Source organism: Lithobates pipiens, unplaced genomic scaffold, assembly GCF_037356315.1.
Source record: "Lithobates pipiens isolate NorthernLeopardFrog02 unplaced genomic scaffold, aLitPip1_a1.2 Scaffold_16, whole genome shotgun sequence".
NCBI classification, from domain to species: Eukaryota; Metazoa; Chordata; class Amphibia; order Anura; family Ranidae; genus Lithobates; species Lithobates pipiens.
The window spans coordinates 88,887-107,681 of NW_027507748.1; the positions used below are offsets into that span (position 1 = coordinate 88,887).

The 18,795-nt window shown below is 50.0% G+C and overlaps 1 protein-coding gene across 2 annotated transcripts in view; it reads left to right on the forward strand.

The window, feature by feature from the left end:
• LOC143981519 (uncharacterized) overlaps positions 1 to 18,795 on the forward strand; it is a 147,273-nt gene that overhangs the window by 49,134 nt on the left and 79,344 nt on the right. For both annotated transcript variants that reach the window (XM_077479388.1, XM_077479389.1), the window contains exon 2: positions 13,452 to 13,525. In XM_077479388.1, coding sequence (XP_077335514.1) covers positions 13,459 to 13,525 — 67 coding nt within the window. In that variant the 5' untranslated portion in view covers positions 13,452 to 13,458. The remainder of the gene's footprint in view (positions 1 to 13,451; positions 13,526 to 18,795) is intronic.

The window sequence follows — 18,795 nt, forward strand, 5'->3', positions numbered from 1 at the left end:
CATATACTTTAATTGGGTCCAGGGACACTTCCGGTTCCAGCGCCGCTCCTCTCCTTGGCTCCTGCATTACAGACCAAATCGGCCTTAAAAAAACAGCTTGAGCCACCCAAATAACCCACAGCCCCCTCCGGGTGACATCCGCCTGCCCATGGATCGGTTTTTGGAGAAAACCGGCACCCATACACAAACGGTGCCGCCGGCCTAGCTGCAAATCAAGGCCCCAGTCTCGGCCTACTCGGAGCTACACACAGACGTGGAGATTATTATTATTAGTAAGCGGCTGCTCGGCCTCACACACCTCTCTGCATAACTCCTCTGCACTTCTTCGATCTCCATAGGCCTCCTCGCCACAAGCCTCCTCCTCACAGGCCTTTTCCCCACATGCCTCCAGTCCACAGCATACTGGGGACAACAACACGGAGCGCATAGCACAGGCTGTGGCAGCTCTCCTGTCCCCTATGATATCTGCTTCAGTGGAAAGAGCAGTAAATGCAGGGATGAAGCAAAGCTAGGAGAACACACCACTAGGCTGAATGAATTAGAACACCTTTTATCTAGTGTGGAAGAGGAGATGTACCAGACACAGGCCACGGAACAAGCCCAGGACAAGACAAATCAATATATCATCCAAAACTGGACGATTTAGAAAATAGGTCCAGAAGGAGCAACCTGCAATTCGTGGGTATCCCAGAATCCCTACAAGCACCTGATCTATCTGAATTCTGCGCCAGGTGCATTTCGGAAGCACTAGGCCTTCCAGGCTCCTGCACAGTGGAGCGTGCCCAACGTATGGGGTCTTACAACATGGAACGCAAAACACCTCAACCAATAAACGCTAAATATCTGAACTATCCTGACAAGGCCCTTATCCTACAAAAGTTCAGACAAACCCACTCCCTCCAAATTGACAGAATAAGGGTCCTGATATTTGTTGACTACTCAATTGAGGTCTCAAAGAAACGAGAAGCGTTTCAGCAGGTCTGCACAGAACTCTATAAACGGCAAATCAAATTTACACTGGCTTTCCCGGCCACCCTCCGTCTCAAGACCCCAAGTGGCGATCAGCTTTTCAATACCCCTCTGAAGCGGAAGCTTTCGTGCGGTCTCTGCATCCAGACCCACACCCACACACCCCGTGCAAAGCTGCTCCAGTCAATCGCTCCCTGGACTAAAGGAGCCCGGGAAAAGACTCTCCTAAATGCTTCAGGCCCTCAGCCCCGGAACGGCATTGCATCATCCCTCGCTGAAAGGGGAGTCGCAGTCCATGTTCTTGGATAACCATTCCCTGAAGATAGCTCACACTGTACCACCTCAGGGTTTGACTCTGTCTGTTGCTCATAAACTTCAATGACTCTCGTTTGTTTTTTGCTCCCTTTTTTTCTTTTTCTTAGCCCACCATCTATACCTGCTAAAAAACACTATTTTTTATGGGTGTCAGTATATTCACCAATATGTTCTATGCTACATTGTTAAGCTAGCAATAGCCTTTCTTTTATAAATTACTCTAATGTGCTTTACAATCCCTCCTGGCCTCACTGTGTACGGCTTTACTCATCCTCCCCCCATGTATGGCAGCCTCGCAAGAACCCTCTCTCCAGACATGGGCTCTATTAGGTCATACCAATAGGGTCCTGTTCTGGGAGTTGACCTACACAGTGACTCCATGCGGAAAAAAGAGAAGTTCACATGCTTGAAAGTTTTGTTTTATTTTTAAGTTCCCCCCCTGACATCTCCCCCCCTCCCCTCTCCTTTTGCTCCGGGGCTCATGCAAAACACCCCGCTCCCCTCCACCACATTCTCAACGTGAGAATAATATCTTACCTCCTGATATAGATATAACCTTTCCTTACCACCTACACAGTCACAAAGCTGTTACATCGGCCACCCGCCCCCCAATATGAAAATCATTTCCTGGAATGTAAAAGGTCTCAGATCCCCCAACAAGAGAATGAAAATCCTCCGACATCTCAAAAGAATCAAAACTGACATAGCCCTACTCCAGGAATTTCACTTACTAACCCCTGATTTTCGTCGCATGAAGAAGCTTTGGGTAGGCACAGTCATAGACTCAGAAGCTGTTGGGCGTAAAGCAGGAGTACTCCTGCTGATACACAAAAACCTCCCCTGCACTGTCTTATCTGACAACCAGGGACGTTTTATCACAACACGTGTCCAAATAGGCTCCAATGAGCTAGTGATATCAAATATATATGCTCCCAATAACCCCGGCAAACAGTTCTACACTGAACTATATACTTGGTTACTTAGTAACACTCACCCCCTCACTTAATTGGAGAAGACTTCAACTATATCCTTCATCAGACAGATGACAGATTATCCCCCAAGCGTCCCAGGCCTAGCACCACTTCCCACCATCCCCACACACATTGCAACCACCATGGAAGCCATCCACCTCCAAGACCTCTGGCGCCTCTCACACCCAGCTGACAGGGAATTCACCTTCTACTCCAACCCACATAATGTCCTCACAAGGATAGACTATTTCTTTGGCTCTGATAACCTCCTCCCCATGCTCGCCAGTGCAGACATTCACAACATTGCCATATCCGACCATGCCCCCATACAGATAGCACTCGACGATCTCGACTTACCTCCCCACCCTAAAATTTGGCGCTTTCCTTCCTACCTACACAATAACACTGACTTCCAGCAGTTCATGGAAAAATCATGGTCTGAATACTCCATGGCCAACGCTCCTCACACAGATGATGCAAACCTCTTCTGGGATTCCTTCAAAGCATACCTCAGGGGTCAGATCATCTCCTATGCCACCTCTTTTAAAAGGAACACTCTAACAAAATACAAAGTAGCCAGTGCACGCTTACATCAGGCACATCGTTCCTTATATACCAAAGACTCCCCAGACAGCAGAAATGAATGGCAGGCAGCAAAAAGGGACTTTGAGACCTGGGCATACACCCTTGAATTAACCAAAAAACTCACTTAGACGCTACCCTCCACAAGTTCGGAAATAAAGCTGGAAAATTATTAGACAGGCTCTGTAAGGGACCACTCCGCCCGACCCATATTACATCCCTACCAGACACCAAAGGAAACATTCACTTCACACCACAGTCAATTAACAAAGTCATGCTTCAATTCTACTCAGCATGCTCCTTTCTAGAGAAAGTAGACATGCCTAAAATCACTCCATCACACCTAGAGGCCCCCAATGCTCCCATCTCTCTCCCCCTCCAAGGCCCCGGGTCCCAACGGATTCACTAGTGAATTTTACAAAACCCTACAAAACATCACAGAACCCACACTCCACCAGGTCTTCAATGCCTACACATACCTACAGTCAGGGAACCAGGCCATTATTAAATTACTATGTAAAAAGGGCAAAGACCTCCAGGACCCAGGTTCATATAGACCCATCTCGCTTCTGAACCTGGATGTCAAAATCCTATCCAAGATTATAGCTACTAGGCTCGCGGCCATCATCCCCTCACTGATACACCCCGCCCAATCTGGCTTTGTAAAGGGGAGAACCGCCACCCTGAACATACGCAAGGTCATGCTAGCCTTGGAGCATGCTAAACAGAACCCAGGCGGAGACTATGCCATCATCACATTAGATGCGGAGAAAGCCTTCGATAATGTCAGTTTCGAATGGCTCTCCATGGTCATGTCAACAATGGGATTCACTGTCCCCTTCCATCATCTCATTTATAACATGTACACGGCTCCGGCAGCCAGACTGGTGGCAGCAGGCCTACTCTTGGATAAATTCCACCTCCACAAGGGTACACATCAACAATGCCCCATGTCCCCACTATAACTTAATATGTTTATTGAGAACTGGTCTGGACTGGATAACACAATCTTCCCGCTATTCTAACTATACCATGGAATCCGAAATGGCCCACCCGTATTCTTTAGTGGCCCTTCTCCACTGAAAATGGAAGACGGCCCCCTCCCTCTACCAACACAACCTCCTGCTGAGAGACACAGCAATAGCATGGAGAGAAGCCAGGAAAAATCTCAAGTTATCCCCTTATATGTCTAGCCACCTACCAATACAAGGGAAACCTAGTTTCCCCCCTGGATTGGAACACAAACCCTTCACCGTCTGGCGAGAAAAGGGCCTAATAAAATGTTCCTCCTTATGCGATGCCGCAACGGGGCTACCATTACCCTTTGCCATCATTGCGGAAACCTTCTCACTACCCCTAACACATGCCTTCCACTATGGTCAATGCATCAGCTTCTTAAAGGGCGCATGTAAAGAGGACAGCAAAAGATTTCAACCAAACATCACAAACCAAATGCTCCTGGATGGCTCCTATAAAATCTCCAACATCTACAAACATCTTCTACATAAGACCACTTCACCTCTCTCATCGTCTTCAGTCGACAACTGGCGAAAAGGCTTCCCTGACCCGAACCTTGTGGACAAAATTCTACAAGGTCTCAACACAGTACAAAGATTGACTCCCAACGAAATTTGGAGAGAAACGCAACTGAAGATCATCCATCGAGCCCACATACCTTTCTTATCCTCCAAATCATATCAGAGCAAGGCCTCCTGTCCTCTCTGCCACCAACCGAAGCCATCTCTAAACCATTGCTTCTGGAATTGCTGCTACCTCTCTACCTTCTGGGTTTATGTACTACCCTACATTTTTGAAGTAACCCTAAAACTACCTAAGGACCTGCTACTTCTCATCTTTGGTCACTGGGACCCCAAACTGCTGCCATGGTCCCAAATTACAAATACAAAAACCCCTCCCACAAAGGCTGGTCTTTGATTTGTCTTCTAATTGCATGGAGAACCATTTTGAAAAACTGGACTTCCTCACACTGCCCCAATACCACCCAAATGAAATGAGAGATCCTACTTCTTCTATTCAAGGACCGACTAAACACCGACTTCAAACAGGAAAACACGAAAGCCCGCTTTTACTCCAAGTGGAACTCCTTCATGCTCTCAGCACTCTCTCCATAAGAACTAACCAATTTCGGCCAATACTCGTTCTCATACTACGAAACTCCCCCTTCGAACCCAAGGGAGGCACCCCCCCTCTAAAGGATAACCCACAACCAGTGGATTTTAGCCCTACCCACCAGTTCTGTCATTATTATTATCTACCAACATCGTAAAGAAAACTACCACATAATGTCTCTACTTCAGTCATGATGCCCCCCCACCACGCCCTACTCCACCACCCTCTCCCTCCTGTTTTGTTCTTCTTGCAATCCTAGGTATTTTCTATAAACAGATCCATCCAGGTATCTCCTCTTAAAAGATAGCTATTGGAATGTTGTGTTCTGTTCAATAAAAACTTTTTGAAAAAATAAAATAAAATAGGGTCCGAAATGTTTTCCCTGTTTGCAGGGGCGTTGCTAGGTCTGCAAAAGATCTGGGGCCAGTGCCCATAGCAGCAGTCACCAACCTTTTTGCAGGCATGGTGGGCATGGGGGTAGTAAGCCATTTTTCATGGGTAATTTGTGGGGGAAGTGGCTGGTTTTGGCGCTTCAGTCATCACGGCAGCATGGTTGATATGGTGTCAGGGTGATTAAAGCGCATTATTTCTATTGTTACATTCTAATATATAATGAAGTGGTTCCACAGCGCGGTCCAGTTCTTAGAGGGCGTTTTTTGACGTCCTCCCAAAACCGCGCTCCCTCTGCTCACTCTGTGGTCACTGTGTCCTTATGACACAGCTGATCACAGATTGGGGTAAAGAGCCAATCACAGCAGTTCTTTACCACCTGATCAGCTGTGTCCAATCACAACTGATCATAATGTAAACTCACTTGCCGGTTATCGGCGTTCCTTTCCTCACACTGTCACAGAGTGAGGAGAGGAGAGGAGAGAGCCAGAAACCAGCTTGTGTGAAAGGAGACATCCGCACTGATCAATGCGGCCTCATCAGCGCACATCCGTGAAGGCGAAAAAATACATGTTTGCAGATAAAAATGTCATGTGGTACAGCGCTGCATGACTGCGCAATTGTCATTCAAAGTGTGACAGCGCTGAAAGATGAACATTGGCCTGGGCAGGAAGGGGGTGAAAGTGCCCAGCAGGCAAGCATTTAAACCTGCAGGGGGTCCAGCTTTTTCATAAAAAAAGACTTTACTAACGCCTTAGGCCTGGGTCACATCCATGCAGATTTGCCTCTGGGTGCGGGAATTGCTGCGATTCCTGCACACGCTGTTGTGTAAAAAACACGCAGGGCTGCCATTCATTTCTAACGGCATCTAAAAATGCAGTGTATTTGTGAGTGCGGAACCTCCAGGCTCTCACCAACACTGCCGCTCCCTCCCACTCTGATCCCAGCTCCAAAGCCTCTGGCTCTCACCACCACTGCCGGCTGCCTCTCCCTCCCACTCCGATCCCAGCTCCAAAGCCTCTGGCTCTCACCAACACTGCCGGCTGCCTCTCCCTCCCACTCCGATCCCAGCTCCAAAGCCTCTGGCTCTCGCCACCACTGCCGGCTGCCGCTCCCTCCCACTCCGATCCCAGCTCCAAAGCCTCTGGCTCTCACCACCACTTCCGGCTGCTTCTCCCTTCCACTCCGAACCCAGCTCCAAAGCCTCTGCGTCTCACCACCACTTCCAGATGCCACTCCCTCCCACTCCGATCCCAGCTCCAAAGCGTCTGGCTCCCACCACCACTTCCGGCTGCCGCTCCCTCCCACTCCAATCCCTGCTCCAAAGCCTCTGGCTCTCACCACCACTTCTGGCTGCTTCTCCCTCCCACTCCGACCTCAGATCCTATCCTGCTACCTCCAGAGTCCCGAATATGCTTTCTACATGGGGTGGGGTCAGAGCATCAGTGGAGCTCCTGGCCCTGCCCGCTCCCTGCTATCTGGGGAATAATACAGAGCAGCGCTGCCTGTCTCCCGCCATATACCCAGTCACTTTGCAGGGTGGAAGAGCAGTGATGCGGGGCATGCAAGCAAAGAGAGATGATGTCATCTCTGCTCGCCCCCTCGCGTTCGCTTGCTTCTTTCATCCACCCGCTCGGCTCTCGAATGCAGCCTGGACGCTGCACTTGTGGCCCGGTGGTTAGGCAGGGACCCTTATGGTAAGAGACTCGGGGCTGCAGGCCCCAGATTTGGTGCTATAGCCCCAATAGCCACGCCCTAGCGACGCCACTGCATGTTCGGGAGTTCTGGTGCAAACTGATTTCTGCACACCTGTGGGACATCATTTCTTACAACCGGACCACACTATGGAAGACCTGAATGTTTTAGTTCTTAATCACCTCAATACCAGACACTTTTCTCCCCCTGACAATTACTCTGTCATGCAACACTGTACCCATATGACGTTTCTATCATTTATTTGAGACAGATAGAGCTTTCTTTTTAAATCTCCACTGAGTTTTTTTTTATCTTTTGCTATATAAATAAAAAAAATACAGAAAATTTTTGGAAATTTTTTTTTTTTTTCGTTTCTGTTATAACATTTTGAAAATAAATAATCTTTCTTCATAAATTTAGACCAAAAATCTATTCCGCTCCATTTATTTGGTAAAATAACCCAAATCAGTGTATATTATTTAGTCTGTAGGAAAGTTATAGAGTCTACAAGCTATGGGATATATATCTAAAAAAAAAAATCAATCAATCCTGATTTACTATTGGACATGTGCTTGCTGGAAAATGTAGCTTTTGCTTCGTTTCGGATACATTCGTTAGGTTGATATTTCATTTCTTTGTAATCATTCTGTAGGTCCAGTTATTTTTCAGGATTTGTTTTGTATAGTCCTTATACTGAACGCATTTGAAAAATTTCCAAATTCTATTTTCTATCTTCATTCATTGTAAACAGTAGCTAGTTGGTTACTCTTACTGGATCCCGGGGACCAAAATGCCAGCGGCAACCAGGTCAAACAAGCATGGGTACTGCAATCAACGATTCGATCAGGATGTTCACAAGGATCATCAGCTGTCTTCAGAGGCTGAAGAACTAAAATGCAGGGGGGAGTGGAGAGTACAGGGGTGGGGAGTGGAGAGTGCTGGGGGGAGCCAAAAAGAACAGGAGTGGAGAGCACGGGGGGCTGGAGAGTGATGGGTGGAGCTTGAGAGCACTAGGGGGCCAGAAAGAACAGGGGTGGGGAGAATGGAGGGCTGGAGAGCACTGTGGTGGGGGCTCTAGAGTGATGGAGAGAGCTGGAGAGCACTGGGGGGTGAGAAAGAACAGGGGGGAGAGCACTGAGGGGAAAAGAACAGGGGGGAGAGCACTGGGGGGAGTGGAGAACACTGGGGGGGAGAGCAATGGGGGGAAGGAACAAGGGCGGAGAGCACTGGGGGGAGTGGAGAGAACGGGGGGAGTGAAGAGCACTGGAGGGGGAAAGAACGGGGGGGAGGGGACTGGGGGGAGTGGAGAGCACTGGGGGGAGAACAGGGGGGAGTACTGGGGGAGTGGAGAGCACTGGGGGGAAGAACAGGGGGGGTGGAGAGCACTGGGGGGAAGAATGGGGGAGAGCACTGGATGGAGTGGGGAGCACTGGGGGAGGAGAACAGGGAGAGCACTGGGGGGAGTGGAGCGCACTGGGGGGGAGAACAGGGGGGAGCACTGGGGGAGGTGGAGCGCACTGGGGAACAGAGAACGGGGGAGAGCACTGGGGGGAGTGGAGAGCACTGGGGGGGAAGAACAGGGGGGAGAGCACTGGGGGGAAGAACAGGGGGGAGCACTGGAGGGAGTGGAGCGCACTGGGGGGGGGAACAGAGGGGAGAACAGGGGGAGAGCCCTGGGGGGAGAGGAGCACACTGAGGGGGGGAGAAAAGGGGGAGAGCGCTGAGGGGAGTGGAGCGCACTGCAGGAGGAGGGGAGCACTGGGGGGAGTGGAGCGTACTGAAAGGGGGGAGAACAGGGGAGAGAGCATGGGGGGTGGAGTGCAGAGAGCACTGGGGGGAGTGGAGTGCACTACGGGGGGAGGGGAGCACTGGAGGGAGTGGAGAGCACTGGGGAGGGAGAACAGGGGAGAGAGCACTGGGGGGAGCACGGAGGGGTGAAGAGCACAGGGGGGAGACCACTGGGGGGTGAAGAGCACTGAGGGGGAGCACACTGGGGGGGGGGGGCGAAGAGCACTGGGGAGTAGCACGGGGGGTGAAGAGCACTGATGGGGAGTGGATAGCACTGGGATGGTGGCTAGAGAAGGATGGGGAGAACTGGAGAGCAGGTTGGGGAGGCAGAAAGAACAGGGGTGGAGAGAACTGGGGGACAGTAAAATAAGTTGTATAGGAGGATTAGCAGGGGGCTACATATAGAGGAAACAGGGGCGGACTGACAACTTATGGGGCCCCCGGGCAATAGAAGATCATGGGGCCCCCTGCGTCCCAAGCCACACCTGGACAGGGGGACATTTGGGGGGAGCACACAGGGGGACACTGGGAGGAGGACACAGGGAGACCCTGGGGGAAGGGGAAAGCACAGGGGGGACACTGTGGGGTTGGAGAGCACATGGGGGACACTGTGGGGGAGAAAGCACATAAAGGGACACTGGAGGGAGCACACAGGGAGACCCTGGGAAGAGGAGAGGGCACAGGGGGGCACTGGGGAGCAAACGGGGTCACTGGGGAGAGCACACAGAGGGACACTGCACTGTGGGGGGAGAGCATACAGGGAGACCCTGGGGAGGGGGAGAGGGCAAAGGGGGACACTGTGGGGGGTGGGGAGCGCACAGGAAGACACTGTGGGGGGTGGGGAGCACACAGGAAGACAGACACTGTGGGGAGTGGGTAGCACACAGGGGGACACTGTGGGGGGTGGGGAGGGCACAGGGGGACACTGCAGGGGGGGAAGAGGGCACAGGAGGACACTGTAGGGGGGGAGAGGCCACAGGAGAACACTGTAGGGGGAAGAGGGCACAGGGGGACACTGTAGGGGGGAAGAGGGCACAGGGGGACACTGTAGGGGGGAAGAGGGCACAGGGGGGCACCTTGGGGGGTGGGGAGCACACAGGAAGACACCGTGGGGGGTGGGGAGCACACAGGAAGACACCGTGGGGGGTGGGGAGCACACAGGAAGACACCGTGGGGGGTGGGGAACACACAGGAAGACACCGTGGGGGGGTGGGGAACACACAGGAAGACACTGTGGGGGTGTGGAACACACAGGAAGACACCGTGGGGGGTGGGGAGCACACAGGAAGACACCGTGGGGGGTGGGGAACACACAGGAAGACACCGTGGGGGGTGGGGAACACACAGGAAGACACCGTGGGGGGTGGGGAGCACACAGGAAGACACTGTGGGGGTGGGGAGCACACAGGAAGACACTGTAGGGGGTGGGGAGCACACAGGAAGACAGACACTGTGGGGAGTGGGGAGCACACAGGGGGACACTGTGAGGAGTGGGGAGGGCACAGGGGGACACTGCAGGGGGGTAAGATGGCACAGGAGGACACTGTAGGGGGGGAGAGGCCACAGGAGGACACTGTAGGGGGGAAGAGGGCACAGGGGGACACTGTAGGGGGGAAGAGGGCACAGGGGGGCACCGTGGGGGGTGGGGAGCACACAGGAAGACACCGTGGGGGGTGGGGAGCACACAGGAAGACACTGTGGGGGGGTGGGGAACACACAGGAAGACACCGTGGGGGGTGGGGAACACACAGGAAGACACCGTGGGGGGTGGGGAACACACAGGAAGACACTGTGGGGGTGTGGAACACACAGGAAGACACCGTGGGGGGTGGGGAACACACAGGAAGACACTGTGGGGGTGTGGAACACACAGGAAGACACCGTGGGGGGGAGCACACAGGGGAACACTGGGGGGAGCACACAGGGAGACCCTGAGGGGGTGGGGAGCACATAGGGGGACACCGTGGGGGGTGGGTAGCACACAGGAAGACACTGTGGGGGGTGGGGAGCACACAGGAAGACACTGTGGGGGGTGGAGAGCACACAGGAAGACACTGTGGGGGTGGGGAGCACACAGGAAGACACTGTGGGGGGTGGAGAGCACACAGGAAGACTCTGTGGTGGGTGGGGAGCACACAGGAAGACACTGTGGGGGGTGGGGAGCACACAGGAGGACACTGTGGGGGGAGCACACAGGAGGACACTGTGGGGGGAGCACACAGGGGAACACTGGGGGAGCACAGTGGGACACTTTGGGGGGGAGAGCACACAGGGGAACACTGGGGGGAGCACATAGTGGGACACTGCGGGGGGGAGCACACAGGGAACACTGGGGGGAGCACACAGGGGAACACTGGGGGGGACACGGGGGACCCTGTAGGAGGAGCACACACAGGGGGACACTGGGGGGGATTACACAGGGGGGACACACAGGGGAACACTGGGGGGGACACAGGGGAATACTGGGGAGGGGGACACAAGGGAATACTGGGGAGGGGACACACAGGGGGATACTGGGGAGGGGACACACAGGGGGACACTGGAGAGGGGACACACAGGGGGACACACAGGGGGACACTGGGGAGGGGACACACACAGGGGAATACTGGGGGGACACTGGGGAGGGGACACACAAGGGGACACTGGGGGGACACATAGGGGACACAGGGGGGACACACACGTGGACATTGGGGGGGACACATTTGGACACTGGGGAGGGGGACACACAGGGCAACACTGTGGGGGGAGAGCATACAGGGGGTTAGTGTGGAGAGGGGAGAGAGCACACTGAAGACTGGCCCGGGCTCCATACATCTGTACTGGTCACCCCCTCCCTCCAATAGCGGCCCTCCAGTAAAAAAAGTTTCACTCAGCCCGGTCATGCCTGTAATCAATACCGCTAACCACGCGCTTCTCCCCGCCGGCCCCTCCTCCCTTCTCGTCCGTCTTAGGTGATGTAGTGTACAGTGCAAGCACCGGCGATGGACGGGAGGGTAGGAGGAGCCGGCGGGGAGCAGCGCGCTGTTAGCAGTATTATTACAGCCGCTTCAAGGGGCCTCTCGTTGGGACGGCCACAGGCCCCTAATTGTTCCGGGCCCTCGGGCGGCGACCGAATGACCGATGGGTCAGTCCGCCCCTGAGAGGAAATAAGCTTTCTATATTCCTCTATGCAGCTGCTCAATACTTGATTCTCCTCCTCTCCCTAGAAAGCTCATTTCCTCTATATGCAGCCCCCCCCCCCCACTGATCCTCCTATCCAGGCACACAGGGTGGGCTGTATGGAATGCATGTCATCCTCTTGATCACAGAGCTGGCTGTCTCTGTGTTCGCTTGGCGGCCGCTCTGTAACACGCCCCCCCCCCCCAGACCGGCTCATGTGATAGGCGGAGCGTTGATTCTATCTACTATCACACGAGCAGGTCTGGGGAGGGCGGGGCCTTGTTACAGAGCGGCTGACGAACACAGACCCAGCCAGCGCTGTGTGATCCATAGGAGCCAGCACAAATGCAGCCGCAACTAAAAGCGGCCCCAGGGCAGACGACCTACTGGGAAATATCCCGGTATCCCGGTAGGCCAGTCCGGCCCTGGTGGTGATCAGAGACACTGTAACTGGTGGATGTATCCAAATCTCAGAAAATGCCCCAAAAACTATATTAAAACAAAACAGATTGTACACTCCTACTGCCTCTCTCATATCTTGAGGACCTAAAACACCAGGATGGTACAAATAACCCCAAATTATCAATTTTTGGAAAGTAGACAGTCCAAGGTATTTAGTAAGAGGCATGGCAAATTTTTGAAGTTGTCATTTTTTTTTCACAATTTAAAAAAAAAAAAAAGTTTTTTTTCATAAAGTTGCCATTTTAACACATTCTTTTTCACACATGGCATAGGCATACTCATATTTACACCCCAAAACACATTCTGCTATGCCTACTGAATATCAGGATATCACATATGTGAGAATTTTTCACAGCCTGGCCACATAGAGGGACCCAAAATCCAAGGAGCACCTTCACCCGTTCTGGGGCATAAATGACACATCACATTTTCTGACCACCTATCACATTTTTGGAGGCTCTGGAGCACCAGGACAGTGGAAACACCCACAAAATTACCACATTTTGGAGATTAAACACCCATAGGTATATTTAAAGAGACACGGTGAGGCCTTTGAAAACCTCATATTATTGCCACAAGATTTAAAAAATGCAGAAAGTAAATGAAAATGTATTTTTACATAAAGTTGTCAATTTAATAGAATATTTCTCACACATAGCATGGACATACGAATGATCACACCACAAAACACATTCTACTACACCTCCCGAGTATAGAGATACCACGTGTGAGAATTTTTCAGTGTCTGGGTGGATTATATACCGGACATTGTATCTTGTGTATCAAACATATGAAACAAATGTGTCAAAACCAATGTATGGAAATAGTCGCCTCTTTACAAGTGGTCAGGCAATATAACTTAGTATAGCGCCACCTATAGAAGTCCCAGGTCATTGATGGCGAGTTCCCATGCAGTCTATAATTATGTGAAATGAGAAAATGCCAAGTCATCTTCCTTAATTTCTCTGTAATTTCTCTTTTCTCACACAGACCCAATATGATGACCACAGCAATGTGCCCCCTCTGTGTCCTCCTCCTGTGGGCTCTTCTATGTCCAGGCAGAGGTATGTAAGAACATTATATAGAGGTGATAATACAGTATTATTATCAGACATGCTGCATATCATAGATACCCCGACTGCAGCAATGTGTCCCCTCCATGTCCTCCTCCTCCTGTGGGCTCGTCTCTTTCCAGGATGAGGTATTTAAGAACATTATATAGAGGTGATAATACAGTATTATTATCAGAGTACATATCTTAGGTACCCTGACTACAGCAATGTGTCCCCTCCGTGTTCTCCTCCAGTGGGCTCTTCTCTGTTCAGGCAGAGGTACAGTGCCCTGAAAAAGTATTCATACCCCTTGATATTTCCCACATGTTGTCATGTTACAACCAAAAAGTATAAATGTATTTTTTTATGTGATAGACAAACACAAAGTGACACATAATTGTAAAGTGGAAGGAAAATGATAAATGATACAAATACATATGTGATAAGTGTGGGGGGCATTTGTATGGCGCCCCCCCCCGGAGTCAATACTTTGTAGGACCCCCTTTCTCTGCATTTACAGCTACAAGCTCTCCTTCTACCTCTGACCATGACAGGCATGGGCCACTGGATCACTGCACAAGAGCCCCGAGCCACTAGGGGGCCCCATCAGGATTGCCAGCCTCAGTAAAACCAGGGACAGTATGTAAAAATCTGTGTTTTTTTTTTTTTTTACATCTGTCTCTGAAATGTCCCTCACCGACATCCTTTTGGTCTAAAAATCCTGAGATTATAGCTGCCCCACCTCTCCAGTACCTTCTCAGCCAATAGAAACATGTCTGTGTATACTGTGTGTTTACATGTATGTGTATATTGTGTGATTGTATACTGTGTGTATATACTGTGTGGCCCCATAACCTCGGATTGCCCGGGGGTCCCATAATCTCCTATTGCCCGGGGGCCCCATGAGTTGTCAGTCCACCCCTGATGACAGGTTCTCCGGCCGGCAGAACTGTCACTTCTGGTTGGACTGCAAGCCGCAGTCCCAACCCTGCGCTGCTCTCTTGCTTCTGGATAGGCCCTCACATAGCCTAGCAACCAGACGCCCCCAGGATAGGCCCAATCTCCAGCCTAGCAACCCAGGGCATACGACACACATCCACCCTGACGGCAGTCTGGGTGGCACAGAACATAGATCACTGGACTCCACCCAAATATATAGGTTCTCCCAGCAGGCCAAGGGATTCAAGAAAACCCCTGCCCATTGGCTGAGATACCCCATATACTCATAACCTGACCTTGAGTTGTCCTTCTCAGATCTAGTACCACCAAGTGCCCGGCCACCTAGTGGTAGGAGAAAAAAGTACAACCAGGCCAAACTGAGGGAGAAATCAATGGATTCCTAACAATTAAATACAGTAGCTACTCCTGACAAGGAATTTAGTGAGGAGCTCCCTGATCAAACCCTCAGGGAGCTACACGTGCTTTTCAAAAACTCACTATACACTTTCAAGGATTGACTTGGCCCTAGGTAGAGAAGATATGTTAAGCTATATCAAGAATATTAAATATATCCCCAGAGGGTTTTCAGACCACTCGCCAGTGGTGTTAACAATATATGAAGGAGAAGATCATTATAAAGGGGAGTGGAATTTTTTTGAAGAAGGAGAGAGTGTAGGACATTTAGTGGCATTACTGGTAAAAAAACATATAAATCTACCATGGTTATTCCAGAAATTAGGACAAAATTAGGACAAGAGAAGGAAGGGTTACCGCATATACACCTGAAATTATAGACAAATTCAAAGAATATTACAGAACATTGTATAGTACTTAGTCCCAAGCAGTGGAGGGGGAGATGTGGAGTTTCTTTCAGGGTTTGGAGATTCCACACCTCACCGATGAGGACAGGGAGATGTTGGATGCCCTCATAGTTTTGGAGGAACTACAACAGATAGTAGTAGCACTGGCGAACCACGAGGCTTCAGGGCCAGACACTTTGCCAGTCAGTTGATCGACTGACCTTCATCAAGATGAATCAGTCTTGGATCACCCACAGCTACCAATCACCTGAAGCTGATGTAGCCAAATATTTTTTTTTTTAAATATTACATCCCTTCAAGACTGCCTATGCTGATGCTGAGTGACTGTCCTGTTATGTTGATTGTCTATCCTCTTCCTCCTCCGCTGATATGTTGGAAGAACATTTCTGGTTTTGGGTGATGCCATCAGCCCAATTTTTCTGCCCCTGTTTAACAGGGGCATTTAATTACAATTTTTGATGCAATGCTTTGCAGCAGGGCTAATTCCTGCACTACAACTAGAGTATATGGGAGAGGTTGCAGTGTGGTGGCACCAGCACCAGTGCCTAAGGCCCAATTTTTCTGCCCCTGTTTAACAGGGGCGTTTAATTACAATTTTTGATGCAATGCTTTGCAGCAGGGCTAATTCCTGCAATAAAACTAGAGTATATGGGAGAGGTTGCAGTGTGGTGGCACCAGTGCCTAAGGCCCAATTTTTTGTCCCTATACTGATAAAAGACTGCTGCAGAATAGGGCGGCACTCAACAGTAGTGCACCTCAACCCTATATATTGTGGACCTATACCAGTCCTTAAGGATTAGCAGACTGTACCTCACTCAACCCTATATATTCTTTTACGCTATACCTTACCTGTCCTTATAAGGACCTTTGTGGAACTAGTAGGTTTTGATTAGCAGACTGTACCTCACTCAACCCTATATACTCTAGTAAGGTATACCTTACCAGTCCTTATAGGGACCTTTGTGGAACTAGTAGGTTGTGATTAGCAGACTGTACCTCAGTCCCTATACTGATAAAGGACTGCTGCAGAATAGGGCAGCAGTCAGCAGTAGTGCACCTCAACCCTATATATTGTGGACCTATACCAGTCCTTAAGGATTAGCAGACTGTACCTCACTCAACCCTATATACTCTAGTACGCTATACCTTACCAGTCCTTGGAAGGACCTTTGTGGAACTAGTAGGTTGTGATTAGCAGACTGTACCTCAGTCCCTATACTGATAAAGGACTTCTGCAGAATAGGGTGGCAGTCAGCAGTAGTGCACCTCAACCCTATATATTGTGGACCTATAGAAGTCCTTAAGGATTAGCAGACTGTACCTCACTCAACCCTATATACTCTAGTACGCTATACCTTACCAGTCCTTAGAAGGACCTTTGTGGAACTAGTAGGTTGTGATTAGCAGACTGTACCTCACTCAACCCTATATTTTCTAGTATGCTATACCTTACCAGTCCTTAGAAGGACCTTTGTGGAACTAGTAGGTTGTGATTAGCAGACTGTACCTCAGTCCCTATACTGATAAAGGACTTCTGCAGAATAGGGTGGCAGTCAGCAGTAGTGCACCTCAACCCTATATATTGTGGACCTATAGAAGTCCTTAAGGATTAGCAGACTGTACCTCACTCAACCCTATATACTCTAGTACGCTATACCTTACCAGTCCTTAGAAGGACCTTTGTGGAACTAGTAGGTTGTGATTAGCAGACTGTACCTCACTCAACCCTATATTTTCTAGTATGCTATACCTTACCAGTCCTTAGAAGGACCTTTGTGGAACTAGTAGGTTGTGATTAGCAGACTGTACCTCAGTCCCTATACTGATAAAGGACTGCTGCAGAATAGGGCAGCAGTCAGCAGTAGTGCACCTCAACCCTATATATTGTGGACCTATACCAGTCCTTAAGGATTAGCAGACTGTACCTCACTCAACCCTATATACTCTAGTAGGCTATACCTTACCAGTCCTTAGAAGGAACTTTGTGGAACTAGTAGGTTGTGATTAGCAGACTGTACCTCAGTCCCTATACTGATAAAGGACTGCTTCAGAATAGGGCGGCAGTCAGCAGTAGTGCACCTCAACCCTATATATTGTGGATCTATACCAGTCCTTAAGGATTAGCAGACTGTACCTCACTCAACCCTATATACTCTAGTATGCTATACCTTACCAGTCCTTAGAAAGACCTTTGTGGAACTAGTAGGTTGTGATTAGCAGACTGTACCTCAGTCCCTATACTGATAAAGGACTGCTGCAGAATAGGGCAGCAGTCAGCAGTAGTGCACCTCAACCCTATATATTGTGGACCTATACCAGTCCTTAAGGATTAGCAGACTGTACCTCACTCAACCCTATATACTCTAGTACGCTATAAATTACCAGTCCTTAGAAGGACCTTTGTGGAACTAGTAGGTTGTGATTAGCAGACTGTACCACACTCAACCCTATATACTCTAGTACGCTATACCTTACCAGTCCTTATAAGGACCTTTGTGGAACTAGTAGGTTGTGATTAGCAGACTGTACCTCAGTCCCTATACTGATAAAGGGCTGCTGCAGAATAGGGCAGCAGTCAGCAGTAATGCACCTCATCCCTATATATTGTGGACCTATACCAGTCCATGAGGATTAGCAGACTGTACCTCACTCAACCCTATATACTCTAGTACGCTATACCTTACCAGTCCATAGAAGGACCTTTATGGAACTAGTAGGTTGTGATTAGCAGACTGTACCTCAGTCCCTATACTGATAAAGGACTGCTGAAGAATAGGGCAGCAGTCAGCAGTAGTGCACCTCAACCCTATATATTGTGGACCTATACCAGTCCTTAAGGATTAGCAGACTGTACCTCACTCAACCCTATATACTCTAGTACGCTATACCTTACCAGTCCTTAGAAGGACCTTTGTGGAACTAGTAGGTTGTGATTAGCAGACTGTACCTCACTCAACCCTATATACTCTAGTACGCTATACCTTACCAGTCCTTAGAAGGACCTTTGTGGAACTAGTAGGTTGTGATTAGCAGACTGTACCTCACTCAACCCTATATTCTCTAGTACGCTATACCTTACCAGTCCTTAGAAGGACCTTTGTGGAACTAGTAGGTTGTGATTAGCAGACTGTACCTCACTCAACCCTATATACTCTAGTACACTATACCTTACCAGTCCTTATAAGGACCTTTGTGGAACTAGTAGGTTGTGATTAGCAGACTGTACCTCAGTCCCTATACTGATAAAGGACTGCTGAAGAATAGGGCAGCAGTCAGCAGTAGTGCACCTCAACCCTATATATTGTGGACCTATACCAGTCCTTAAGGATTAGCAGACTGTACCTCACTCAACCCTATATGCTATACCTTACCAGTAGTGATGGACAAACTTTCGACGGGACGTTTCGCGAACGCGGACCGCGAACGCGGCCGATAGTTCGCGAACTGGAACGTTCACGGCAGGCCCCATTGACTTCAATGGGAGGCGAACTTCGCAAACCTACAGGTCAAATTTGCAGTCAC